Source organism: Trachurus trachurus (genome assembly GCF_905171665.1).
Source record: "Trachurus trachurus genome assembly, chromosome: 9".
In the NCBI taxonomy this organism is placed as follows: domain Eukaryota; kingdom Metazoa; phylum Chordata; class Actinopteri; order Carangiformes; family Carangidae; genus Trachurus; species Trachurus trachurus.
In genome coordinates, this window is record NC_139895.1 from 32,233,891 (window position 1) to 32,261,791 (window position 27,901).

At 42.7% G+C, this 27,901-nt stretch overlaps 1 protein-coding gene across 2 annotated transcripts in view; it reads left to right on the plus strand.

Moving 5' to 3' along the window:
- The window catches only part of LOC310991175 (dual specificity testis-specific protein kinase 1), a 48,586-nt gene extending 29,804 nt beyond the window's left edge, over nucleotides 1–18,782 (plus strand). For both annotated transcript variants that reach the window (XM_083978789.1, XM_083978788.1), the window contains exons 4-9: nucleotides 3,077–3,125; nucleotides 3,528–3,677; nucleotides 9,001–9,174; nucleotides 11,876–11,959; nucleotides 13,117–13,203; nucleotides 16,837–18,782. In XM_083978789.1, coding sequence (XP_083834915.1) covers nucleotides 3,077–3,125; nucleotides 3,528–3,677; nucleotides 9,001–9,174; nucleotides 11,876–11,959; nucleotides 13,117–13,203; nucleotides 16,837–16,944 — 652 coding nt within the window. In that variant the 3' untranslated portion in view covers nucleotides 16,945–18,782. The remainder of the gene's footprint in view (nucleotides 1–3,076; nucleotides 3,126–3,527; nucleotides 3,678–9,000; nucleotides 9,175–11,875; nucleotides 11,960–13,116; nucleotides 13,204–16,836) is intronic.
- The last annotated feature ends 9,119 nt before the right edge of the window (nucleotides 18,783–27,901 follow it).

A 27,901-nucleotide genomic window follows, 5' to 3' on the forward strand; every position in this document is an offset into this window, starting at 1 on the left:
TATCCTGATACATGCAGCGTGTGTTGTTTTTCTGACTTCTGCCCGAGTTTACGTAAACGCAACAGCAAGAATACGTGCCGACATGCAACCGCACCGCTAGATGGGGGTAAATCTCACATACTGTCCCTTTAAGATATTGCATATTGAAACTACAATTAATTTACAAATGCCTATACGTTTTGATGTGTGTAATTTATCCTAATCCTATACTACAGTGTGTGTTGAGTCATGGTGACCGTATAGTGGTTTACCTCAGTGAATCTTCAAGCAGCCTGAACACATAGGGCCGGATTTACTAAGATCCCAGATAGCGGGCGCTATATTGTTTGCGCCCGCTATAATATTGCGAGTTTGGTTAGTGTACGCAAAACAGGTGATCTACTAAGAGTAACCCGCTAAATGACAACACGTGCAAACCGCAATATGTAAATGAGGGTTTTGCGCGTGGTAATCGTTTCCGCCATGGAGAGAGTGGACAGAGAGCTGGACGGACGAAGGGACAGAATGACATTTGATCCGATGCATAATGACAGCATGTGTGTTCATCTCTCTCGCGCTCTGTTTAGATAAATAAACACAAATCGCTACAGGGCCCAACTCGTCATATAGTGACGAACAGGCAGCCGCTGCAGCGACAATCACGCACCTATACTATGTGTGTGTGCCGCCCATGATCCAGTGGATTAATAGAGAGCTCAGGTGGGACACACGGATCTAAACGCTCTGACCACTGACCAGAGGGATCAAAGACGGGTGAAGGCAGCGGTGACGTGTCTCAGTCCGGGACCGGGACTGAGAGACGGAGCTGAGCAGCCAGGTACTGGAGAGGAGAGGAGAGGAGAGGAGCGCACTGCTGGACAGACGTGCCCCGTGCGTAACGGCGCGTAAATGACTTTTAACACGGCTGAAAAACTGTTACAGAATTACCCAGACGTGAGGAAATGCAGAGATGTAAGATCATGGCGCTCTGACAGGTATCAAACCAATAAACGCATACGTTGTATCAGTTAGTACATGGTTTTCAGACGTGGTGAATAAAGACGCAAAAACAGCCACCGCGATCTCTTCCTGGTTTGGTAAATCACATTGCCCTCGCTAAATAAATTGATTTGCATCTACTCCTCCCAGTATTCTGCACGTTCTGGCTGAAACGCCCATATTTACATATTCATCAAGGCAAACATGCTAAATGGATCGCACGTGCTATTCTGCCCGTGTGAGAGACGCAATCCTCGGTGCGTCCGGTTAGTAGATCAGGTTCCACATGTGTTTGCGCGTGCAATCACGTTTGCACACGTTTTAATACACGCAAACCTTTAGTAAATCCGGCCCATAGCCTAAAACTTCTACAAGTCTCTAATTGCATATTACCAGCAGGACAGTGTGTTTTATCCAGTTTGAGTGAGTGTGTGTTATGATGGTAAAACACACTGTGTTTCTGTAGTGGGATGGACCACAGTGTTTTTGCGGAGAGCATGATGTCAAGGAGCGAGCAGTAAGGCTCAGGAACACAGGGTGTTCGAAGCTAAGGAAGTGTTCAAAATGAACAAGATTTCCTTTTTTTTTTTTTTTTTTTTTTTACAAAATACAAAAAAAGAAACCAGGTAGTGCACAGAGGCAAATGGGGGGTTGGAAAAAAAGTATTTATTCAATTTTGCAAGTTAAACAGAATATGAACAGAGATTTCAAAATAACTGTCCATACATGCAGCAAAGCTAGAGTTCTTAATTGATTCAAAATAATTGAATCTCAAAGAAAAGGCAGCCTCCCCTCTGGCACCTCCAAGTTGGCCTTCTCCACTTCCTGTCCTGCCACAGTAAGAGGTCATCTTGAATGGCATCACTTCCTGTTTGGAACTGGGGAGAGCTGGCCAGAATCATGCAAAAGGAAGAAAACAAAGGGAGCTTTAATTCAACAAAGAAATGTAAAGAACGATAAAAAATATATGTGTGTATGTGAAAAGAAGTGGTGGCCACCACATCACAACTGGGAACATTCACAAAACTTATCAGGTGTGTAGTTGGGGTCAGGCTAACTTTGACCGATGAGTTCTGATTTACCATGTGATAATGAAGTAGACTATGGAGTTCTCATTGGTCAGAATGTCAGCATGTTGTTTGTATGAACCAATCACAACACAGTCTCTAGTTTACTTATTGTCAACAAACTCCATATAAAAATACCAGAACCAAGAGAGAAAGCCTTCATGTCTAACTTTGTATTAGCATCTAGAGTCTGATGTAGCGTTTTCCTCTGTGCCACAGAGCTCCATTGTTAAAACAGTGAGCTGCACTGTTGCACTGGCTGACATGTTCTTTCATCACCATCAACACTCACTCTGTAGTTGATTTCCACTCAATCCCACATTCACCATCCTGTTGCCAGAGATTCTCACAAGAGCATTCAACATGGATTAATTCACCACTGGAAATATTCTTCAACAAAATACACTATTTCCTCACAGTTTGAGCAATGTTCCATAGAACAGTTGGTCTTTGTTGTTTTAAATAAATAACTGAGACTATGTAAGAAATTAAAAAGGATGTTTGGTAACACTTTATTTGACGCCTATCTCTATAACACATTATAACACATTATAACAATACTTATAATGGGTTATATCACTGTATAACTATAGTTATAAACACTCTTAATTATCATAAGTCAATAATCATAACACATTATAGAGCATTATAACTCTATTATAATACTTGACCTTATAAGCCATTATAAAATGTTCAATGATGTGTTATGCTTATTGTTATAAAGTCTTATGATCATTTCTGAGTGTTTATAATGATAGTTATACACGTCTATAAGCCAATTATAACACATTATAACTATATTTGTAATGCATTATCGATGTGGACATTGTCAGCGAGTTACTAACAACTATAATGTATTACAATACCTGACCTTATAAGTCATGATAAAATACTTTATAGTGTGTTATGATTATTGTTATAAAGCAATTCAAATAAGAACAAAAAAATTTAGAATTCATTAAAATATAAACAATTTTTGGGGAAACCCAACTGCAATAATCATATGACACATGTATCTTCTCTTTCTCTAGATATCTGGGCATCTGTGTTAAAGAAGACAAACTCTATCCCATCTTAGAGGTGAGTTCTTTTCTTGTTTTGCTCAAGTCTTTGTTACAGTGTTCACAAGTTCACAGGCTGGCTTCGTTCCACCACAGATTACATTGATGTGAGCTGATACTGAAAATGAAACACTGAGCCGGTTGAGTCAGGTGTTAATTATGTAACTGGGCCCAGGTTCAGTAGTATTTGCTCTTAGATTTCAGATCTTATCCTGAATGTAATAAGTAATAAACACAAATGATCACACCTCACACCTGAATCAGCTTTGTGTTACTGTAATATACAGGACTTTCTATAGTGAGCTACCTTTATTGTACAGTATATACTTTACACATAACAAACCCCTTACTCCAACTCTGCTGTTCAAATTGGAATGAGGCTTTTATTTTGACGGAGTGGATGACCCTGTGTTTCCTTCAGTATGTGAACGGTGGCTGTCTGGAGGAGCTTCTGGCCAGGAAAGATGTTCCTCTGTGCTGGAGAGAAAAGGTGGACCTGGCCTGTGACATCAGCAGAGGGATGATCTACCTGCACTACAAGAACATTTACCACAGAGACCTCAACTCCAAGGTAACAGCAGCCTCCTGTGTCAGTCCACTGGGCTCATTAAAGTTGCATCTCTCTCTTCTCATCACTCACTACAAGAGCTACACTCCCCCAGTGTGCTGCCACAGAGGAGACACTGCAGTTCATACGGCCCCCACAGGGACACACTGAGAACTTGAAAACGTTCCGGTACCTTGAAGTGTCCCGTCAGAGCCTGGGCACTCGGGATTTGAAACGTTTGTAACTTGAAAGGAGGCAACTCCTAAACAACATCAGACACTGTAGAACAGGATGGGGTGGAGGTGGTGGGTCATATCTCACTTTGTGGGTGGTGGATTCTATTTGTATTTACAGAACTAGTAGATATGTGGAAATCTGCTCTAGCCCACTGCATGTAGCAGAGCAGCGGTAGGTGAACTAGTTTCATTTCATTTCATTTATTGTTTATTTGACAAGGACAGTGCACATTAATGAACAATTTGTGATGCGCACATCACGTCATGTAAATATGCCGGATTTAGCTCAAAGCTCATTTCCATCCGTAGTCCTCACATTTAAAGATGGACAGACATACCATACAAAAAGATAACAGTAGGAAGCTACCTGCATAAGTATGAAAAAACATAGTATTAGCAGCAGTTACAACAATAAGAAAACAGATAGCAACCTGCATACATATAAGAGAGGACAGAGTACTAGCAGCATTAGTAAAAGATAAGAAATAAGAAAACAGATAACAATGCCATGCAGCGATGCCATGCAGCGCTGCATGGCATTGTTATCTGCATAAATATAAGAAAAAACAGAATATTAGCAGTAGATTCACAATAAAATTACAACAAGATAAGATAAGATAAGATAAGATACGGAAGAAATAAGGGCTACAGTAGTACTGCATTAAAGTGCTAGTCAATATTTCATTCATGGGTGCAGATTTGGTGAGACAGTAACCATTCTTTAAGCTGTTTTTTGAATGCATTAAAAGTAGGACTGTCTCTAATCGGGGTTGGGAGACTATTCCAACATGTTGCTTACCTGTCTCTGATCTACACCAGGAAAAACAGCTAAACAGACTGAGCTCACACTCTGATAGCACAGCTGATCAACCATGTGGTGAAAGAGAGAGCGAGCAGATCTCTGGCCTGAGTTCCTCCCAAGACAGATTTGTTCCCCACAATAGTAATTTGTGGTTGGTTTGTAGTCTCTTTAACTACCAAATTCTTTGGCGTTGTCCCATAGGAAAAACAGATGAGTGCCAGGGACAAAATAAGGAAAAGGCAAAGCATGGGTGTGATGGTTAACATCAGTATGTTTACAGTAGCCTATGTTGATCGTCTCAAATTGTTCTGCTTCTTACAGTAGATGGACTCTCAGAGTCTAATTTGTATTGATCTGAAGAAGTTGATTGGTGCCTTTAAAGGTCCCACATTTTACTTTGTGTTGTATATTTTGTAGTTTTGATAATCATAAGAATTTGAACCAAAATCCATGTTGGTGTAATTCTCTCTGGAACTACAGCAACTTTTCCATTAGAAGAGTGACAGCTCTGAGTCTGTCTCCTGATTGGCCGAATGTTGCCTAGGTTATCTGATAAAATAAAGCAGATTTCAGTGGCTGCATTTTGTGACAGGAAATCCTGACGGCTGGTTTTAAGACTCAGTTTCTGAATACAGGCTGTGTGCATTTCTCTGTGGACTGAGGCTTTGATACTTAAACAGTTTTAATATAAAACCTAGAGTCCTAACTCCACATGGACACAATGATCTGCCTTTATACTACATAGTACAGCCTTGTTGGAGTTTTCTATTGTATTGATATATTTTTTTAAGTTCAATTAAACAACTAACCTTTTTCAGAACATATCAGATACTGAATTACTGTTGCACGACAAATAACACTAAATCATCATCTTGCGCAACTCCTCAGTCACAGGAACGAGCAGTCTTTACTTCAGTGCTCTATGAGAGAAGATAAAGATTGGTGGGATAGTTCACCCAAAATTCAAATTTCACTCATTATCTACTCACCCTCATGTCAACTAAGAGCTGTGAGAATTTTCAGAGTCCTCCGTGCCTTCTCTGAGTTACGGGGGGTCCGCGTAGCAGTATTTGTCCATATAATGGTTGTCAATGGATACCAACTTTCTTCGTCCAAAAAGACACACTAAAAAACATCCAAATACCTCCATACTGCTCGTCTGTAATGTCCCTCTGGTATTGAAGCCTCGGAAGAGCAGTGAACTGAGACACTGGGAGCTTCCGCTACAAACAAGCTTAAAATATAGACTTATTTAATTTTTTTCAGAACAATTTCTCATGTCGGGGCTTCAATACAAGAGGGACATTACAGACGAGCAGTATGGGGGTATTTGGATGTTTTTTGGTGTGTCTTTTTGGACGAAGAAAGTTGGTATCCATTGACAACCATTATATGGACAAATACTGCTGCATGGACCCCCCCGTAACTCAGAGAAGGAACGGAGGACTCTGAAAATTCTCACAGCTCTTAGTCGACATGAGGGTGAGTAGATAATGAGTGAAATTTGAATTTTGGGTGAACTATCCCTTTAAAGACAAACACCAAACCAAGTTCCCATGAATTAAAAAGCAAAAAAAAACGTCACACATTCACACATTTCCTTGGAGCCTGTCTTTCTTTGGTATTGTGCGGTGTGACGCAGTGGTGCCTATTATAGCTGCAGTAATGATAATACAAATCCCAGCCAGAGAAGTTGCACTTTAAATTTGTTGAATGGAAGTTTACTTGGATTAAATCGCTCGCTGTGCCCAGCAGCTCAACATGTGAAAGCTTCTGACGTCAATGTTCCGGGACATCCAAAAGGCAAACGACATTCCAGAGCCCCCCCGACCCCCACCCCACCCCCCTCCAAACTGATGCAGTCATTGTGAATACGCCTCGGTAACCGATTAGCTTGAGTTGAAGCTATGGAAAATTGAGGGCCCCTTTTTAATTAGTGCTTACAAGCTGCCTCCTTTTCTTCCCTCTTTAAATCTACAAGAGCGTTCCATTTTTGTTTTCCCCCCAAACTGTTACTTTACTTGGCAGAGAGGTGAGGGGCCTGGGCTAAATTTAGGGGTGAAGTCTGGGACCAAAGTTTTTCCCAGGAGAGCTTCATAATAACAGGCTACTGCATGGAAAAGGCTTCTGGAGAAATTGGAGCCAGATGCTAAGAGGCTTCGACACACACACGCACACACACACAAGAACACAAACAAACACATGCACAGTCACAGTGCAGTCATAGACACACACCCACACACGAACAGAAACGCATAAGATTTATTGAGAAACACAAAAATTGAAGCTCAGTGCTCTTTCTATAGATTTAGACACATGCATCTGTGTCACAGATATACACCACACAGTAATCCCTCACACACACACACACACACTTCAGGCCACCCACTCTTGTTATGCAACTGCAGCTCCCCCGCTGTCTGCCTGTCATCACACCTCCAGCTCTCATCATCTAAACTCACTGAACCATGTTTGTCCTTTTTTTCCCTAGAAATGATGAACTTCTTCATTAAAAATCAAGATTCAAGAGAGTTTATTTGTCACATACAATAATACAAGATCACTGCAGTGAAATGATGCGTGCGTATACTCCAGTGACTGTGCAGTTCGACGACAACAAACAACATTAATATGACTGAAAAGAAAATTAAAAAGCCAAGAAATGCTGAGACACGCTGATATACTCTAAAACTAACTACACACACTTAACAACAGACAACAATGAACATTCAACAATTCAATTCAAAAGGCATAGTGCCAAAGTGACCGTACTGTGCAAAGTGATGATAAAAAAAGTTGAAAATCAGACATCATTCCTGGGAGACTCAGTTGAAAACAACAATAGACACTGAAATATTGGAGGAAATTCTACTTTTACCTTCGAAAATATCCACATGTAACAGATTCAGATAAATGCAACATAATATCTTACAAAAATGTCTATATATCTCCGTATATGTATAGTAAATATACAGCAGGGGCCTCTCCAGACTGCTCAAAATACAGTATAAGACTATTTTAGGGACAAGATTTCACTGCCTCTGGGAATGTGAAAAAGATTCAACGGGTTTGGCAAACTGTATGTGATGAGGTTAGTGTGATAATTAAAGGGACAATGAGGAGTTTTGGAAAAGCGAAGCGTTTTCACACTACATTTATGAGCCTCCGCGCGCACCGTAGAATTATTCGACCGGCGCAAGACGGACTCATGTTTTCATTCATCAATAATTAAAGTCAGAGGTTCAAAGAAGTTCAGTTACCGTCGTAGTCCCGACCATAAACGGCAATACGGCGGCGTTATTCTCATGAGCGTCCGCAAAACCGAAAGTAAGGAAACGCTGGTCGGCTCACCCAGCATTTCCGCCATTACTTAAAATAACAAAATAACGATAAAGACAAAATGATATATTTATCGAAAATGGAGCCATTAACAAGTGTGGGTAGCGTAGATTCATCCACATTAACGTGAGACTTTTTTATAACCAAATAGAAACTCCTCGTTGTCCCTTTAAGCAGCAATTACAGCCTAATCCAATATCATGTCTACTGGGATGTATCCCTGAATCACTAAGATCACAGAAGAACACTGTGCATTTGTTGCTTAAGTTGGACCAAAAGGCTGTTATGACCAAATGGGAGATGAACCTCCTTCAATACATCTGTGGAAGTCTTTGATATCAGACTTTATTTCTCTGGAAAGACTAAGATTTGGTATTAATGGTCAGAAGGACCTTTTCACTGCCAAGTTTGGGAACTCAGAGGGCAACTGCCTGAAATATTCGACCTATAAGGACTTTTGAGATCATTGCTGTGGATGTATTCTGGATTTGCTACATATCTCATATAATCTGTGTATACACGGTGCTGGACTGTTATGAATTTACATTTTTAGATTTGAAAATGTTCAATAAAAAGAATATTCCAAAAAAAAAAGAAAAAAAAATCACAGATGAGTGAGTCAGGCTACCTGTAGCACAGTGTGTAAGCTGTGCACTGACTCCTCTTCACATGTGGTGCATGGGGGTGAATTATTTAGTGTGCTGGAAAGGTGCTGACAGCAGATCCCATTGAGGCCGGTGATAAGTGGAAAGAGCAAAGAGACTGTTTGTCTGGCAGCTGCATGTTCGCTTTGTTCCAGGGAACACACTCAACACACACTCGATGGAAGCACATTCACACATCAAGACTTGGTCGCTCTTTCTCTTTCCTCCTGCCGCTCTAGATGTCGACCTGACGCTGCCATCTGCTGACGGGATGTCACACTGCAGCTTCGTTAACCAACACCTCCTGTTGTTTGTTGCTCCTGCAGAACTGTCTGATCCGGGTGACGGCTCGGGGCCGGGAGGCGCTGGTGACAGACTTTGGCCTGGCCAGAGAGGTGGTGGAGCTGCCGGTTAAAGATCCAGGCAGGAAGCTCTCGCTGGTGGGCTCGGCCTTTTGGATGGCCCCTGAGATGCTCCGTGGGGAACCCTACGACCGCAAGGTAGTGGAGGAACCTCACACACTCCTGGTTTACTGGAGATTTATTTTTTCATTCTTTCTTAGTGACCTTGCATAATATTTATTTTTATTTTGTATTATTAATAACAATTGTATTCTGTTTATGTGCATTAAACCTTATACAGAAAATTAACTAGCAACTAATTGTCTGGTTTCAGCTTCTCACATGACCAATGGGAATATGAGATAAATGAGAATATTTACTTTAGGGTTTAGAGTTGTTAACTTTTTTATGATTTATTTTTCTTTAAGACTGGGCTATCTCAAAGACAAAACACCCAGACACAAACTAAGCAATGTTGTAGATGTGGTCCAGTGCAGTGAAGAATGCTCAGACCTCTACATAGGTGAGACCAGAGACTTAAGTGGGCCCCTGACTTTTCCACTTTTTTTCTTAGACTACATATGTATTATCATTTTTTATTTAGCCTACTTTGTTTTGATGCTATTGCAGCATTACTATGAGTATTAGTCAGGGTCTTATGCAGAATAACTCAGTCATACAAAGATTAGACTACTGGGGTTTTTTGTGGGCCCTACTGGGCGCTGGGCCCCTAGAATTATCATCACCTTTCTCCCCTATACAACGGCCCTGGGTGAGACTAAACAGTCCCTCGACGTGACGCATGGCAAAACATAGAAAAGCCAGCTCAGCAGGACTCAGCGGTTCACCCACATCTAAAGGAAAAAAGACACTTGTTCAAAGATACCAGTGTCAATGTGGTTTGAGAGAGAAGTGGATCTATGTCCACTTGGAGCAACTTTCTTGAACAGAGGTGGTTGTTTAAAGGGATAGTTCAACATTTTAGCAAATTGGCCTATTGCCATAATCCCTATAGTTTTAGGAGTAGATTCATTACCTTTAATTGTTGGTGCAAGCTGTTTTTAGATCGGCGGGTCAGAGACGTGAGCTGCTCAGCTAATGCAACGGAGGCACACGGTACATTTGCTTTCCCCTCATCTAACTAAATACACAAGCCAACAACTCCAAAACACTCTGGTGGACAAGTTGTGACCTGCACATTCGCCACGCTATGAGATAATATCGTATAATCATGTAACATTACAACACATAAAACAAATACTCAGAACTACTTGAGCTTTTGAAATCACTCCACTGAGCTGCCGTGTCTGGAATGTAGTTCCGGCTTTGCATTTGCCTCCAAAACAACTCCGTCTTATAACGTTCCGTTATTATCTCATAGCGTGGTGAATGTGCAGGTCACAACTTTTGCATTTTGGAGTTGTTGGATTGTGTATTTGATGAGGGAAATGCGCCGTGCAGAGCTCACGTCTCTGCCCCGCTGATCTAAAAACAGCTTGCACCGACAATAAAACTGGACCCTCTGTTGAGTCACACCTTGGCTGCACGTGATCTTCACGACTCACATGATGGCTACTCAACCCAGTTACTTTCAACTTCAAGTACACACAATGACAACTAGAGCAAAGCTCATAAAATAATGCATGATGGAATGTGTGTGTTTTTCGAGGTTTGTATGTGATGTATCTTTCTTTCTTTTCTTTCACCTTTATTTATTCAGGGAAGGTCAATTGAGAGTGAGCTCTCTTTTCCAATGACGCCCTGATTACAAAAACAACATAAATATACACAGTACAAATCAAATCATAGTCCACAATTACATACAGACTGCAGAACACTTAATATTAAGTTCTTAAAGCTATCTAGAGAAATAAGATGATCAAGTTTCAGACAGTTCTGTAAGTTATTCCACTTCTGAGGGGCATAGAATTACAATTCTGACCAATTCTGTCCTGATACTAGGAATGTTTCAAATCTGTGTTCTATCTTTTTGTGCGTGGGTGAAAAGGAAAGTATAGTGGACATTAATGATGTAATATACAGTAAATGTATTGTAAATATCATAACTCTAAACATTTTATATTGCTATTATATTATTGTAATTGAACAACTGGAAGTCATAAAGTGGTGTACTTGATGTTTGATAGAGTGAGTTACAGTACACTAACTTTCAGTCCTACTCACACATTAAAAGCTGTATCAAATCCTAAATGAAATACTATCACTATAGATTTATGTACCCATTACCTCAGTTCATCTGCTGATTGGTCAGAAAGCAGTCTCCTGCAGCCTGTCTGTCAGAGCAGGTCTCAGTGAGTCAGGCTGATGGAGGCTGCCTGTACCACACAGGCAGCTGTGGACTCACTGTCTTCACATGTGGTGGTGGTGGGGGTGAATTATTTAGTGTGCTGGAAAGGTGCTGACAGCAGATCCCATTGAGCCTATCGATGGTGAAGTGGAGCGAGTAAAGAGAGACTGTTTGTCTGGCAGCTGCATGTTCACTTTGTTTTAGGAAACACGTGCACATGATGTCTTGTTTTTCTAGCCCATAGTCTAAAACCAGAGAGTGACAGAAGAAAGCTGCACATTTATTTATCTAATATTTAGCCTTTATTTACCCAGGCAAGCAATTAAGAACAAACTCTCATTTACAAGTGCAGACTGAACCAATACATTACAAAAAAACAGTAAAAACTGTGGGATGTGACAAGTAGGCCTATTCAACAGGTGCAAGAGTCAACTGTAATTTGTTGCAGATTTTGTTTTAAAGACAGTGAGTGATGATGTGGACCAAGGTCATGTCTAAACTACTAACTGGTGTGTCCGTCTTAATGACTGTGTCCTGTCTACCTTGTCCCAGGTGGATGTTTTCTCCTTTGGCATCGTCCTCTGTGAAATCCTGGCCAGGATTCCTGCCGACCCAGAGATACTACCCAGAACACAGGTAGATCTATCTATCTATCTATCTATCTATCTATCTATCTATCTATCTATCTATCTATCTATCTATCTATCTATCTATCTATCTATCTATCTATCTATCTATCTATCTATCTATCTATCTATCTATCTATCTATCTATCTATCTACAGTATCTATAACAGATTTGAAACATTATCATTATGTAGAAACACTGTTTAATTTATGGACCGGTAACAAATGAAAGGAAAAAAAACAAACATGATGCATCTTTGTGAGGTGTTGGGTCACGGCTTCTTGGCATTCATTCTCTAGACTCTGGAGGAATAAACACCATTCTTCACAAAAACAAATTGGCACACACAGTTCTTCCAGGTTTTTGACTGGCAGCTTGTTGAAGCATCTTGTCTTCTGTCTCTTCATGTAATCCCGGGCTGAGGACTCTGTGGGGGGGCTACACCATCTGTTGCTTCTTCTTGTGAATTCAAATAGTTATTTTTGACACACTCGCTACACTATTTGGGTCATTGTCATGCTGCAGAATAAATGTGGGACCAATCAGAGGCTTCTCTGATGGTGCTGCATAATGGGGAAGAATCTAAACATCTGAAGTGCCTAAAACTTTTGCACAGATGAGCCATTGCTCAAGTCAAACAAGTCACAGTCTCTTTTTTCCTATTCTGTTTTTTTTTCTGTTATGAGCTTCCATATGTCTGCTTCATTTATTTTCTTTTACATATTTTTTGTATTTATCCTTCATTTCCCTTCTTTCTTCCAACTAACTTCAGCTGAGTGAAAAAGTAATATAGTAGAAAGCAAAACAGGATAAGCATTCAGCTACCACTGGTAAAGATGCTTAACAAGACATATGTGAATATTAATATTAGCACTTTGTAATTTTTAAACATGCACCACACAACACTTGTGAGTCAGAGCTCACCATATGTGTCATGAATGAGTCACACAAATGAATATTTCTCTTTGAAACAGTGTGAAAAGCAGCATATGTTTAGGAAATATGTTTTTTTTTTTTTTTTTTTACCATTTTATCATAGCTGATACAAGAACACCATTGTTCATTGTTGCATGTACACTGTTATACAAGACACAGTTCCTATATTGTAAGTGCTGTATGGTGTGGTGTAATGTACCCTAGTGACTGTTGATGTGGATGTGTTTCAGGACTATGGGCTGGATGTGAAATCATTCAGGGAGCTGGTGAGCGACTGTCCTCAGCGTCTCCTGGAGTTAGCAGCCAGCTGCTGTATGGTAGGTAGACACGGAGGACACATGGAGAAACACTGACACTAAAACAAGCTCATGTCTCGTTAAAGGGACATTGTGTAACTTCTCCTGTTATCTATTCACGAAAATCGATTATTTTGTTCAAAAGTATGTTTTTCATTAATCAGTAATCCCCCCCATCAACAAACTGAAGTGTTCCGGTAAGCTCTGAATTTGCCGTTCATATCATTCATATACGTATATGTTCAGTGGCAGCGTGACGAAACCACGTTAACTCAGCGGAGACACCGGAGCTGTCGGCTCAGGTGGAGGTGGTGTCTGCGAAAAGTCACCGCGGTAACGCAGTGAGGAGGAATGGAGCGTTACACTGATGCTGCATTCACCTGCAGTCTGGCAGACGGCCGTCGGTAACAAACCAGATGTCATTTTAGTCACAGAACTGGAGAGAAAGCCGGTAAAACGTGGGTCAGGTAAACAATACAAGAAAGGCAAGAAAAGGAGACCGCACACATCAGCTCCCTTATGTGCAGATTTATTAGCACATCAATAGTACCGTTTCAAGCTCATAGCTCTTCATCAGACTGGTCTCCTTTTCTTGCCTTTCCTGTCTACAATTTTGAGGCCAGCACCTTTTGAACTGGATGTGCGCGACCGTGTCTACTCTTTGTTCTCAGGTAAACAATACCACATCGCCATGACAACATATTGTCATGTGTATTGTTTAGCCTCGTGCTGGTGGACCACTTGTTATAGACGCTTGTGTATCCTGTTACATGCAGCGTCTGTTGTCTGTCTGACATCTGCCCGATTTCACGTGAATGCAACATCAAGAATACGTTTTGATATGCAACCGCACCGCTAGATGGGGGGAATTCCTACATATTATACATTTAAAGGAATTAATGATTATATGTAATATAATTAAAGTCATATAATCATTAATTCCTTTAAATGTATAATATGTAGGAATTCCCCCCAATTAAAGTCCTCCTCCTTGAACCGCCACCTTACCGTGGTAGAGGGGTTTGAGCACCCGAATGATCCTAGGAGCTATGTTGTCCGGGGCTTAATGCCCCTGGTAGGGTCTCCCAAGGCAAACAGGTCCTAGGTGACGAGTCAGACTAAGAGCGGTTCCAAGCCCCTATGAAAAAGAAAACATCAAGGAAGTGTACGTCGCCCGGACTGGCGTTACCGGGGCCCCACCCTGGAGCCAGGCCTGGGGTCGGGGCTCGCAGGCGAGCGTCTGGTGGCCGGGTCTTGGCCCACGGGACCCGGCCGGGCGCAGCCCGAAGGAGCGACGTGGGCCCGCCTTTCCGTAGGCTCACCACCCGCGGGAGGGTTCAGAAGGGGCCGGTGCCGTGTGATTTGGGTGGCAGCCGTGGGCGGGGGCCCCGGCGACCCAATCCCCGGACAACGACTCTGGCTTTAGGGACATGGAATGTCACCTCGCTGGGGGGGAAAGAGCCTGAGCTCGTGCGGGAGGCTGAGAGGTATCGGCTAGAGATAGTCGGGCTCACCTCCACGCACAGCCTGGGCTCTGGAACCCAACTCCTTGAGAGAGGTTGGACTCTCTTCCACTCTGGAGTTGCCCATGGTGAGAGGCGGCGAGCTGGTGTGGGCTTGCTCATAGCTCCCCAGCTCAGCCGCCATGTGTTGGAGTTCTCCCCACTTAACGAGAGGGTCGCTTCCCTGCGCCTTCGGGTCGGGGATAGGTCTCTCACTGTCGTTTCGGCCTACGGGCCGAACGGCAGTGCAGAGTACCCGGCCTTCCTGGAGGCCCTGGGAGGGGTGCTGGAAAGTGCCCCAACTGGGGACTCCATCGTTCTGTTGGGGGACTTCAACGCCGTCGAGGAAACAGAGTCTGAGGACTCAGAGGTTGATTCATTCATCACCCAAGCTGAAGTCACTGAGGTAGTCCGGAAGCTCCTCAGTGGTAAGTCACCGGGGGTGGATGAAATCCGCCCTGAGTACCTCAAGTCTCTGGATGTTGCGGGGCTGTCGTGGCTGACACGCCTCTGCAGCATCGCGTGGCAGTCGGGGACAGTGCCTCTGGACTGGCAGACCGGGGTGGTGGTCCCTCTCTTCAAAAAGGGGGACCGGAGGGTGTGTCCCAACTACCGGGGGATCACACTCCTCAGCCTCCCGGGGAAAGTCTATTCCAGGGTGCTGGAGAGGAGAATTCGGCCGATAGTCGTCCTGGCCGTGGAACGCTGGACCAGCTCTACACACTCCGCAGGGTGCTCGAGGGCGCATGGGAGTTTGCCCAACCAGTCCACATGTGTTTTGTGGACTTGGAGAAGGCTTTCGACCGTGTCCCACGTGGCATCCTGTGGGAGGTGCTCCGAGATTATGGGGTCGGAGGCCCTCTGCTGAGGGCTGTACGGTCCCTGTATGACCGGAGCAGGAGCTTGGTTCGCATTGCCGGCAGTAAGTCAGACCTGTTCCCGGTGCGTGTTGGACTCCGGCAGGGCTGCCCTTTGTCACCGGTTCTGTTCATTATTTTTATGGACAGAATTTCTAGGTGCAGCCAAGGGCCGGAGGGGGTACGGTTCGGGAGCCACTTGATTTCATCCCTGCTTTTTGCAGATGATGTGGTCTTGTTGGCTCCCTCGAGCCAGGACCTTCAGCATGCACTGGGGCAGTTTGCAGCCGAGTGTGAAGCAGCTGGGATGAGAATCAGCACCTCTAAGTCCGAGGCCATGGTTCTCGACCGGAAAAAGGTGGCTTGCACCCTCCAGGCCGGGGGAGAGTTCCTGCCTCAGGTGGAGGAGTTTAAGTATCTTGGGGTCTTGTTCACGAGTGATGGGAGAATGGAGCGCGAGATCGACAGGCGGATCGGTGCGGCGGCCGCAGTAATGCGGTCTTTGTATCGGTCCGTCGTGGTGAAGAAGGAGCTGAGCCGAAAGGCAAAGCTCTCAATTTACCGGTCGATCTACGTTCCCACCCTCACCTATGGTCATGAACTCTGGGTCATGACCGAAAGAACGGGGTCCCGGATACAAGCGGCCGAAATGAGTTTCCTCCGCAGGGTGGCGGGGCGCTCCCTTAGAGATAGGGTGAGGAGCTCTGTCACCCGGGAGGAGCTCGGAGTAGAGCCGCTGCTCCTCCACATCGAGAGGAGTCAGCTGAGGTGGCTCGGGCACCTGTATAGGATGCCCCCTGGACGCCTCCCTCGTGAGGTGTTCCGGGCATGTCCCACCGGGAGGAGGCCCCGAGGAAGACCCAGGACACGCTGGAGTGACTACGTCACTCGGCTGGCCTGGGAACGCCTTGGGGTCCCCCCGGAAGAGCTGGAGGAAGTGTCCGGGGAGAGGGAAGTCTGGGCATCCCTGCTCTGACTGCTGCCCCCGCGACCCGATTCCGGATAAGCGGCGGACAATGGATGGATGGATGGATGGATGGATGGATGGATAATTAAAGTCTGCTGACTGTCATAGGGAGTGTAGTACAATAGTATCTATATGGTCTTTATCATGTAGCAAATCAGATCATGTGACTCTTTCATGGCTCCTACTGAGCGTGGGCCCCTGCTTGCAGTCCCACTCCGGGTCTCCTGTGGTGAACCTGTGATCTGTACATGATGCACCACTAAGGCAAAGTGACAGAAGAAGACGTGTGTTCACAGAGCTGCTCTCTCTCTTCTCTCCAACCCCAAAGGTGGAGTCGTTCAGACGGCCGGCGTTCACGGAGCTGCTGGACGAGCTGGGAGAAGTCGCCGAGACCCTGGAGCTGCCGCCGCCCAAATCTGACCTGACCACCAGCTGAGCTGTCGGGGGAAACCCACCTTCCTTTAACTCAGCAACACGGACCAGAGAGGGTCTGGGGATTCTTCATCACCGACTGGACATGGAAACAGGACTGAATATAAGCAAAGCCACAACCTGAGCAGGTGTTCAGCCTCACACCTTCCCACTTGCTCGACAACCCGATGGAACCCTGATTTTCACTGCGGTGGTGCAGATATTACAGTATTAGATGTGTTTTCAGTGAAGCAGTGGGACATTTCCTGACTTCTCGTGGACATTACGCTTTGACACATTCATGTACATAGAAAAATAGCAGTTAGACTGTTTCCCCCGACTTTCCCCCGTCTTCCTCCCGTCCTCATTGAGTGGTTTGTGTTGTAACCTGACGACACAGATCATCAGGTCTGTTGATGTGTTCTCTGCCTCTTCTGTCTGCTTGCCCATCCCTCTTTCATCCTGTAGGCCTGGTATCCTCTGCTCTCTGCTGGGACTTTAACAAAGAAACCATCAGATTTTACTTAATATTAAATGAGACAAGAGACTGCTTCAGAAAACAGAGCGGCCATGGACAAACACAGCAAATTCAGGACTAGGAAGATTATGGACTGAGTGGTTCCCAACTTTTTTTGGCTCGTGACCTCATTGGCGACCCCGTGATCACGGCTGTCAATCAAGATGGGCCAGCTCAGATGTTTTTATATGCTACATTTAATTTGAACCCAATTTATATTCAAGAAAGTCAATCATAATTTTAAAAAGAATAATAATTAGTTTAAAAAAAATTTGTATCACTATTTTTTTTTTTATCAATTACTAGACATTTCAGGCGACCCCATTTGAATTCCATGTGACCCCACGTGGGGTCCCGACCCCAAGGTTGAAAAACACTGGAATAGGCACAAAATTTGAATATGGCAAAAGTCAAACCCAATCAAGTCATATTTAATGTTAACATATCACAGTAAACACATTGGAGCTGAAAGCCTCCCACAGCTTCACGGGAACAAAGAAAAAATCATTTGTTAGGCCGTTACACTTTCTATTTTTAGCATTTGCAACAGCTTCTGTTTTTGCTCCATCATGGCAACATGTGGTGGTAGAGGAGCCGACTGCAGCAGGAGCTACCACAGAGCGGTGTGGCAGGTGTCTGGATGTCAGTGGACAGGTTCTTTTCTCAGCACAGCAGCATCACAGTTGTGCAGGATGATGCAGTCACGAAACGTTGCAGGTGCGCCGTCCGTCCCATAAGACTTGAGCAGTTAGAAAACTTCAGTCATCACCGCTGAGTTCGTACCAACAGTAAAAATCACATAACGCGTCAGTTTTCAATAACCAAATGCACAGTTTAATGTCTTAATGTCTTTTTTCCTTTGGTGTAATTGTTTGTTGTTGTTTATGTGGGTATACTTTGAGCTGAACATGTGTGTAAATATTGAAGCTTTTATTTTTGGCTTTCTACTTTTATTCTTATGAATTCTGCTTCCTGTTTGGGGGATTGGAAGTGTCTGAGTTTCCTTTAAGTTTACTAGTTTTGACAACTTTCTGGTTTGTATTGTTGGTGATTTTTTTTTTTTTTTTTTTCAGGCAGCTACAAACAAAATGAACTCAGAAAAGCCACTTTTTTTTTTACTGCTCTATTAACTTTCCTCTGCCTTTTTTAAATGGAACCATGTTAGCTAGTTCTCTTACATCAGAGATGCAGGTTTAGGTTTAAGATGTATGAAACCATGACAGTCTTTTGTGTACAGAAACAATATAGAGTTGGGTTATAGTTCATGAAGGATGAGAATGTCTGAAGAAGAGAAACATTAATTTTATTTCCATTTAGACATTTACACAGACAGCCTTCTCTAAGTAAAGCTTACTGTTTCAGTCTTTATATCACATCCTTGAGAACTAATGTAACTATTTTCATTTATTCTTCTTGAATAAAATCTGGAAAAGAAAGTTTCAGTCCCTGTTCATAACTTTATATTATATATTCTCTAACACAAATAATAAAACTGTTCATAAATGTGTTATGCGCTGGGATAATTTTTTTTTTTTTGTAATAATAATAAGACGATGGGGCCATAACAGAGATTAGACCCCAGGGGCCCTTCATGGCCCCTGCACCACTCGCATAAGAGACCATCTGACAGGAACTTCAGTGCAACACAGTCTGTTGATTGTTGTGTTATTCTAGTACAGTGTGTAGCTGTAGGTTCAGTTCATGTAGACAGCTCACTGACTGAAGGATGAGGGGCTCTACACAGATGATATAGTAAATATTACAGTGTTATTAAGGTCGCTGAGTCACTTCACCACTTCCATGGCTGTATGCTTCCTGCAGGTCAAGTCAGTTTAATGGTAGTAGTGTTTTTTTATTCACACACACAAAAATCATAAATTAATTTGATAGGTCATATTGTGGCCAATTTTAGGTGAATTGGTCTCTTGAGGAAGCTAACTGAAGCTTATAGTAGAAGCCATTTGACATACATGAGACATACATTTGACACACAGTGTATAGCCTAGTACACATTTACATGCACTTGACACTTACATTCATTTAACATACTACATATAACACAACATACACTTGACATACAGTTTGTGATCCCAGGTCCCAGGATGTGCATTTATGAGTTTAGCAATTGTTCCTTTAGATGGCGTTTAAACAAGGAGATAGATTGTGATGTTTTGAGGCTGTCACTCAGCTCATTCCAGATGTGGTCCCCGACACACCACACTCATACTGGTTCCTACTAGTTTACGTTTTTTGCCTACAATGAGGTGTTTATGTCTGGTATTGTGGGTGTGTTGGGGAACGAAGACTGGCATGAGTTGTTTTAGTCTGAGGTTCGCAAGCGTTATGGAAGTAATTTAATTATTTGAGTTGAAGGATGATACTGGGCAAAAAGATGACGAGTAGCCTAGGTGAATTTGCTTTTGTCCAAGAGATGGCACGGATGATCTTTATTTGTAGGATTTCAAGTTTCTTGTGATGGCTGGGATAGGTGTTGCACCAGATGACATTACAATATGTAACCCTGTTAAAAAAAAGTCTGAAGCCATAGTATAAATAGTTTACATAATAAGTAGTGATTGTTGATCATTTAAAAAAAAGGGGTTCATTCAAAAAGGGGATTAAATAAATTAAAAAAGTTATAAAACTGTTAAAGTCATTTTAAATATGTATCATCCTATGGAGTGAACAGGTTACTGGAGTGTCAGGTGCTGTCAGGTGTTTCTGCACGGACGGTAGAGAGGGTGGGACAGTGTGAACAAGGAACGAGCCAGAGCGTGAGCATCAGCATGGTAGAGAGGCTAAAGTGAGCTTTAAGTGTGTTAGACCGTGTGTGTATCCTGTTCTGTGCGATTGTTAACACAGCAGTCGAGTGAAAGAAGACGTGGTGCATGTTACGAAACAAGAGGGACTTCTGCACGAAGCTCCGTGATTGTTTATGTCTGAGCTAATGCTAACGCTACTCGCGATTGCTAATGCTAATGTTTAGCTGAAGTGAATTATAGCCTCAGTCTGTAGCTATACTACAAGTGAACGGACAATTTCTAGATACAGTTTAACCCCACGGTTGGACGAGTGACACTCGGGGACAGCTGCTTTCGGACTGAAAGTACAACAGAGCCCTGACGGAGGAGCAACCAGGGCTGAGCGGTGCTTCTGCTGGTGGCATGAGGAGAGAAGGACAAGATCATCCGTCGTGGCGGCGAGGAGCTGCGGGAGTCGAACCTGTGCCTGGACCTGCACTTCCAGTGGTTGGTTAAAGACACAAAGGAATAAGGTACATTACACTTTATTTTGCTCACCAGAGAGCGAAGGGATATTGTAATTTTGGGCCACAACGATCCCGAGCCAGTACATTTAATTAGCCGGCTTTAGGAACAGTATTTCCTCAGGTGTGTGTATGTGTGTGGGCCCACAAATATATTGGTTGTGTGGAAAAGTAACCTTTGAATGATATTTTGAGTTTCCATAGACCGAGTCGGCAAGCAAGGAAACGTCACTTCCGGTCAGGGCCGTGGGGGATAACAAACCGTTTTCCCCATACACACTCATGCAAAAAGGCGGTATTTTAAACCTTTGTCAAACGCTTGTCCGCTGTCATTTCTTGGTTTGAATCACTTGTATATGCTGTCAAAGGGCTATATATTAAAAAACTTATCATGATCGGGTCGATTGTTGTCCGTATATTTATATTACGACAACAATCGACCCGATCATGATGAGTGCATTACAGCCAATAATAAACCATCTTAACTTCTGTTTGCTCCTCTTTTCTTTTTCAAAGTAATGATCTAACAAACATCTGTTGCTTTCATGTGTGCTTACTGGAGCACTTAGTAGTGTGTGAAGAGCTGCTGACCATGGTAATTGAGTCTTTGAAGCAAAGCTTTTTAGCATAATCAGTGTGGAAACATAAAGGAAGTATTTCTAATTAATGGACCAAAGCAAGACTTCCCTTTGAGCTGTATGAAACAGCTTTCTCTCAAGACTGTCACACACACACACACACACACACACACACACACACACACACACACACACACACACACACACACACACACACACACACACACACACACTGGCCTCTCTGTCTTACATAACAGTGGCACACAAACCCATCAAAAGATCATGAAAGATTCAGTGGCTCCTTTCAGGGTTTTCAGGTCTGCCCCCCTCCATCCCCCCAACAACATTGGAATATGAAGAATAGACTTGATGAGGATGAATTATGCACATGCTGATCTGCTTTTGTGGGTGTGTGTCTCTGGTCTGATGAGGGCGATGATGGGCTGTATATGGCTGCCTGTCTGCAGCAGGTCAGACAGGGCAAGAAGATTATCACAGTTAATGTGTCTTTGCTCTGATGAAGCAACAGATCATGAGCTTTGAAATGAAACCTGACTCCTCCGATATTATTTGGTCTCAAGAAATATGAGGAATGTGTCAGTAGCAGCCAATAATCCACTACATTGCAAACTCAGTAAAAGTAAAAGTTCCAGTGATCAGGCTTTAACATCGGATCCATTTCTTGAACAGAGGCATGAATCCTGCTGTACTATGGGATGTGAAGATGGGTATAAAAATGTTCTGAGTTCCTTCAAGCCTGTGCGGCTCTGAATCTGTGACCTGTGAAGAAACGGCACAGGAACAGTGAGGGGGTGAGATGATTTTCCAGTCTGTTGAATGTCTTCAGACAGCGGTGAGTCAGTGGAGGCTGTTGAGCAAAAATGTTCAGACTTAGAAAGAAAGACATTTTAGGAAATGGTGTTTTCTTCTTCTTCTTGTTCTTTTTTTAAATAAAAAGGTAAAAGAATGTTTTACAAAATCTTTTCAACTCACCAAGTCACATAAACTTTTTTAACTCAACAAACTCGATTTTAGGAAATCTAATTCTCTGTTTGTATTAATAACACGGCTGTTGAAATTGTGACCAAGTTCCTTTTGGCATCTACGTCACTGACTGACTTCCTGGGCCTGAACATCAGTCCAAAGGGCAGAACAGAGATTATTCTCTCTGAGGTGTCTTAAGAAAAACGACATGTCCACAAGATCTCTGATCAATTTCTACAGATCAGCAATTGAAAACATTCTAATAGGGAAATTGAATCATAGGCAACTGGACTTCTATTTGTCTGGGAAGACGTTTTGCCTCTTATCCAAGGGGCTTTATCAGTTCGTACACAACAAGTCTCACTAGTCCGCACTAGTTGGACCACGTTTTCCCAGACAAATACTAGTCCAGTTGCTTACGATTCAATTTGCCCAGAAAAGAACGATGACCTGGATGAATGAGAATATCTATAGACATTCTAATAGGGAGCAACATTACAGCACAGGACCACAAACTTATAAAACGGAAGGTAAAAAAACAAAACAAACCATCCTGCACATCCATCCTGTGTGGGTGTGACTTTTATTTTAGGATTTTTTATTATAATGTTTTCTCTTACAATTCAAATTACTTCTTTTATTGACTATTTATTTATTTCTGAGGGTTGAGAAGGTGTCGGGCAAAAGGCATTTCACTGCACTGACCGACACTGCATTTTTACTGTAATGTAAATGATCTGAATTGAATCGAAGGACCCAGTGCTTGGATGTCTGGATATTAGACAGCTCAGCTCTCAGCTGGAGACATCTTGTCATGTCCTGTGTCTGTGTCTCCTGAAGAGCAACTGTTGATCTATGAAACTGCTCCATTGGTGTTGCTTCGTGTTTTAATCCCCAGTTGTGTGTGTTATGGAGAGGAGGACAACTTTGTGGATCAGGAGGCTACAAGGAAGGAAAAAAATCCCAATTGTATCTGTTATCAAGCAGCCTCTTTAAACCTGCCCCTCTCTGACTGAGGTGTCACAATGCTGGTCTCAACACGTCACCTGAGAAGACTGAGAAACTGTGCCACAAGCTCAGTGTAACTGATCATGGGTTAGGTTTGAGCTAAACAGAAAGTGCAGCCTCAATCTCATTACTCCCCCAGCTGCTTTTATATCAAGATGTATTTTTGTTATAAATATAACAGTTACAAAAACAGAAGCAAACTGAGCAAAAACAACAGTTCTGTACTGCGCTGTAGACAGACACCACCCTAACTGTCCACAGGGTGGCAGCGTTTCCTCAACCATGACTCCACTACTTGAACTGCTGTGGGCAGAAATGGAGAGAAATGTCAAGTGTCTTCATTTTGAAAGCACAGACAGTAAATGACTGGTCTGTCATCATCCTCTCTGGTCGACAGGGACTTGGCTCCATCCATTCTGTTAATACTGTCTCTCATACTAATCGCCTCTATAAGGAGGAAGCTCTCATCACTGATGACCTTGTTTCTTTCATAACCTTTTCATGTTCAGCATTTGCACTCAACAGCCTGACTGGCAAACAGCCTCTATCTGCCTCATGGTCCTTATCTGACCCAACGCTGAGGACAGCATCCCCTTTCTGAGGGATACCTGCAATATTCTATGTTGTCCAACAGGTCCAACAGAGTTTTTGTCTAAGAGTTAAACTAAAAGAAAAAAGACAGGGTTGAAAGTGAACTAGCTACACTGTAAAACAAGAAAAACATTTGTGCACCTTCAGAGTGGACAGGTGCATGGGAGAATGGTCAGGTAATAGATTTATTGGAGACAGTGTTTCGTTCCTCAGACCTTCATCAGTCACCTTACAGTGTAAAAGGAGAGAACTTCTCAAATAGGTTGGGTGATCCACATGGACCAATCAGATCACACAAGATGGTGTAATTCATCGAGTCCAGTGACATACAAAATTCTGTCATTCACACAAATAGACCATAAAGTAGTAAATAGAGCCCACAGATGTAGATTAAAAATTAACAAGTAATAATAAAGCTAAATTGCCATAACATGATTTGTTTATTCAAATCTGAAACATATCTCAATTGGAGCTAGAGAAAAGGGGACATAGCCATACATACATAGCCAAGACATAATTCATCATTCAAGTCCTTAGGTACCTAAGTCTGTAAGGTAAGAATCCATCAAAGCTTCATGTCAACAGTTTTACTCATCCTATCACCACACTGAGCACAGCCGAGTGACTGTAAATTACATTTTAAAGATAATCCAAAAATCTTTGTCTTACCAACCTCCTTCCAGTGACCCGTTTTCAGGTTATTAATGCATAAAAGTATCAAATAACTTGTTTATTGCATCAAGGCCTTTTGCCTTTGTTAGGAACCTCTGTTTAAACCAAAACTTTTCCCCACAAAATTCTAAAATGCTCTGGTTAAAATATGACATTTGTGTTGTTGTTAGGGTCGGGTATAACGATAAGAACAATAATGAGAGAAAAGAAAAATCATAAGTGCAAAACCAACCTTTTCATGGATAAAGAAGCCTAACAATGTAACCAAGAGGAGAAAAACTAATTGGATGGAATACAAAATGTTTTAGTGTATTTTACAGCTCATTTAAAACACAGACAACAACCGACCCTAACAGATGGTACTGTAGCAGAAAGCTGACACAAGACGAATCCAACAAACCGTGTTCAAAATCCTGAATCCTTTAAAATTTTAAGTGAGAAATTCAGTAAGGTTTTGCTTTTACTTGAGATTTCAGTTTGCTCACTTACTGTCAGGACCCTTTAGGTTTGTTTAGTGTTTAGTGTTAGGTTCTGTCCTGTCTGGTCTCTTGTTGATTTTCTGTTTCATTTGGGTGAGTTGTCTATGTCATTCTCCTCTTCCTGTTGAGTTTCCTGTCTGTGATTACCTTCATGTCTCTCACCTGTGTGTCATTGTCTCCCCACCCTTTGTGTTCTTAAAGTCCCCTCCAACGACCCTTTTTGGTTATTTTAAAACATTCTCTGTTGTCTTTAAATTGTGATTATGAAGTTTTTAGCCAAAATCACAAAACCTGTGCCATTTCCCAGGGCTCTCCTTCTGCAGAGCACCAGCAGCTCATTAGCAATGCGCCTCTGACAGGTGGGCGGAGACTGTGCTGCTCTGCACCCGCCCAGAAAAATGCCACAGGAACATGTGAAAAGCACGAAAAACACTCTCCTACCCCTCTGTGTTTCACTGAGCGTTTCCAGCCTTTCTAAGGCCCTGTTTACACGACTTGCAGATGAAAATGGCAAAATATTTCATCGGATGTGCCTTTCGTTTAGACGGCGATGGCGTTTTGGGGGCTTGAAAGCGCAAAAAAGTGAAACCACCCTCCAGAGTGGAAATCTTAAAAACGCTCCGCCATTGTGTTCCCATGTTAAGGGTGAACACGCAAATTGCTATGACCTGTGGAGGGCACGGAGGGCAGCATTATGATGACAATTATTTATCATCCTGATCCAGGAAAAGGTTGGTTTTGCACATGATTTCAGTTTTAAAGGGATAGTTCACCCAAAATTCAAATTGCACTCATTATCTACTCACCCTCATGTCAAGGGCTGGGAGAGGTTTCAGAGTTATCCATGGCTTCTCTGAGTTACAGGGGGTCTTTGGGGGCAATTAGAATTTTGGGTCAACTATCCCTTTAACTTTCATTATTGTTCTCATCGTTATAACCACCACAAATGTCTTAATTGTAACCAGAGCATTTTAGAATTTTGTGTGGGGGGGGGGGGGGGGGGGGGGGGAGTTTTATTTTGTTTAAACAGAGTTTCCTGATAAAGTCAAAAAGCCTTGATGCTATAAACAAAATTATGTGGTACTTTTATGCATTAAAAACCTAAAAACAGGTCAGTGGCAACCAGAACACAGGAGGAATGTTAAGTGTGTCTCTTCACTCTCCACTGCTCAGATTTAAGCCTCTTGACGTCTGACCAAGGTAAAATCAGTCAAAAGAATATCTCGTCTCAGTCTGATTTGGATGTATGAAGTGGATAAAGTGTGCAAAGCAAATGTGTGTGTGTGCGTGCGTGTGTGTGTGTATGCAGGTAAGGATGTGTATACACTGCCTCCTAGACATGGATTTAAATATGATGAGCCCACACCTGGTGAGATAATGAGTTTCTGGACTTGTGGCTGAGACTATAAAGATTAATATTCCTCCTGTGTCACAGGGCTCATAAAACAAAGCTATAAAAAAACAGTTATTCAACTGTGTGAAGACGATGAGGGTCTCAGTGTGAATGTTTGAGAGCATAAGTATGTCTGTGAGGATATGTGTGTTTGAGTGACCTGAGAGAATGTGTGGCCGTTGTGTTAAAGTCAGGGTGGGGTAAGGAGCTATGCATTATGTCAATGTTGAGTCCTCACAAATACAGCATAACAAGGATTTGTGTATGTGTTAATGTGTGTCATGCAAGTGTGGTATTGGAGGTAGAGTGCCATATAAAAGCCACTGTTGAGGTTTTTTATGAGTCTGGGTGGTGTGGGATGTTATCAGCGCAGTAATCACTGCACGCCTGAAAGAATGTCTTCCACTTTAATGTTGTCTCCAGGATGGAGACGAGGACAGGAGGGAGGAGGGGAGGAGAAGATGAGATGATTTCAGTCCAGGAGGGAGGGAGGTATGTTTTGCATCAACTTTCATCTTCCACCTCAAAAACCCCACACTCCCTACCATCCAGAAAGCTGACACACTTACAGAGCTACTACTTACAAAGTTAATGTACCTGCTCTTGAATCACATAACATAAGATATAGGCTATATGCATTTTTGATTAGAATCTCTTTGAACTTTTCCTAATTGACTAATGGGGTTTACTGAAGGTAAATTGCCATAATCCCTATAGTTTTAGGAGTAGGTTCGTTACCTTTAATTGTCGGTGCAAGCTATTTTTAGAGCGGCGGAGCAGAGCCGTGAGCTGCTCAGAGCTACGCTACGGAGGCTCATGGGATTTCTTGGTTTCCCTTATCAAACTCATCAAATACACAATCCAACAACTCCACAACGCTCTGGTGGACAAGTTGTGACCTGCACATTCACCACGCTATGAGATAATAACAGAACGTTACCAGACAGAGTTGTTTTAGAGGTAAATTAATGAACCGCTGGTGTGCATTCCCATTGGGGGCAGTTTTTCAGCAAGCAGTCTCTTCTTTTGCCTCAAAAAGAAAGATCCGAGTTCCGACTTGTCTCGGACGGCGCATATGTTCACCTATGTACGCTGTGACTGTTTTGTCTGAGAATACAATGAGAGTAAACAAAGATAATAAAAAATCATGTTGGGGGTCTCAACCATCGCTGCTTAGCATGCATGTTAGCCTCCTGTCACTTGTGACACTATGTTGACCAATAGGAAACCTATTTATTTTCTAAATACTGTAGGTTCAGTTTATTCAGGTTAGTCAATCAATCATGATTGATACTTCAGTCGATTAAGGTTAGTCAATCAATCCTGATTAATTAATCAGTTGTGGCGAGGGGTGGTGATGATCGGAGGGAAAGTAATAAACAAAAGGGCCAAGAGCACCACCTGGGGCCTTTCACCTGGATCAGGTCAGGACCGGAACCGCTGGAAACAGGAGATAATTAACAACAAGGGATAAGGTATGTATGTAATAAACTTG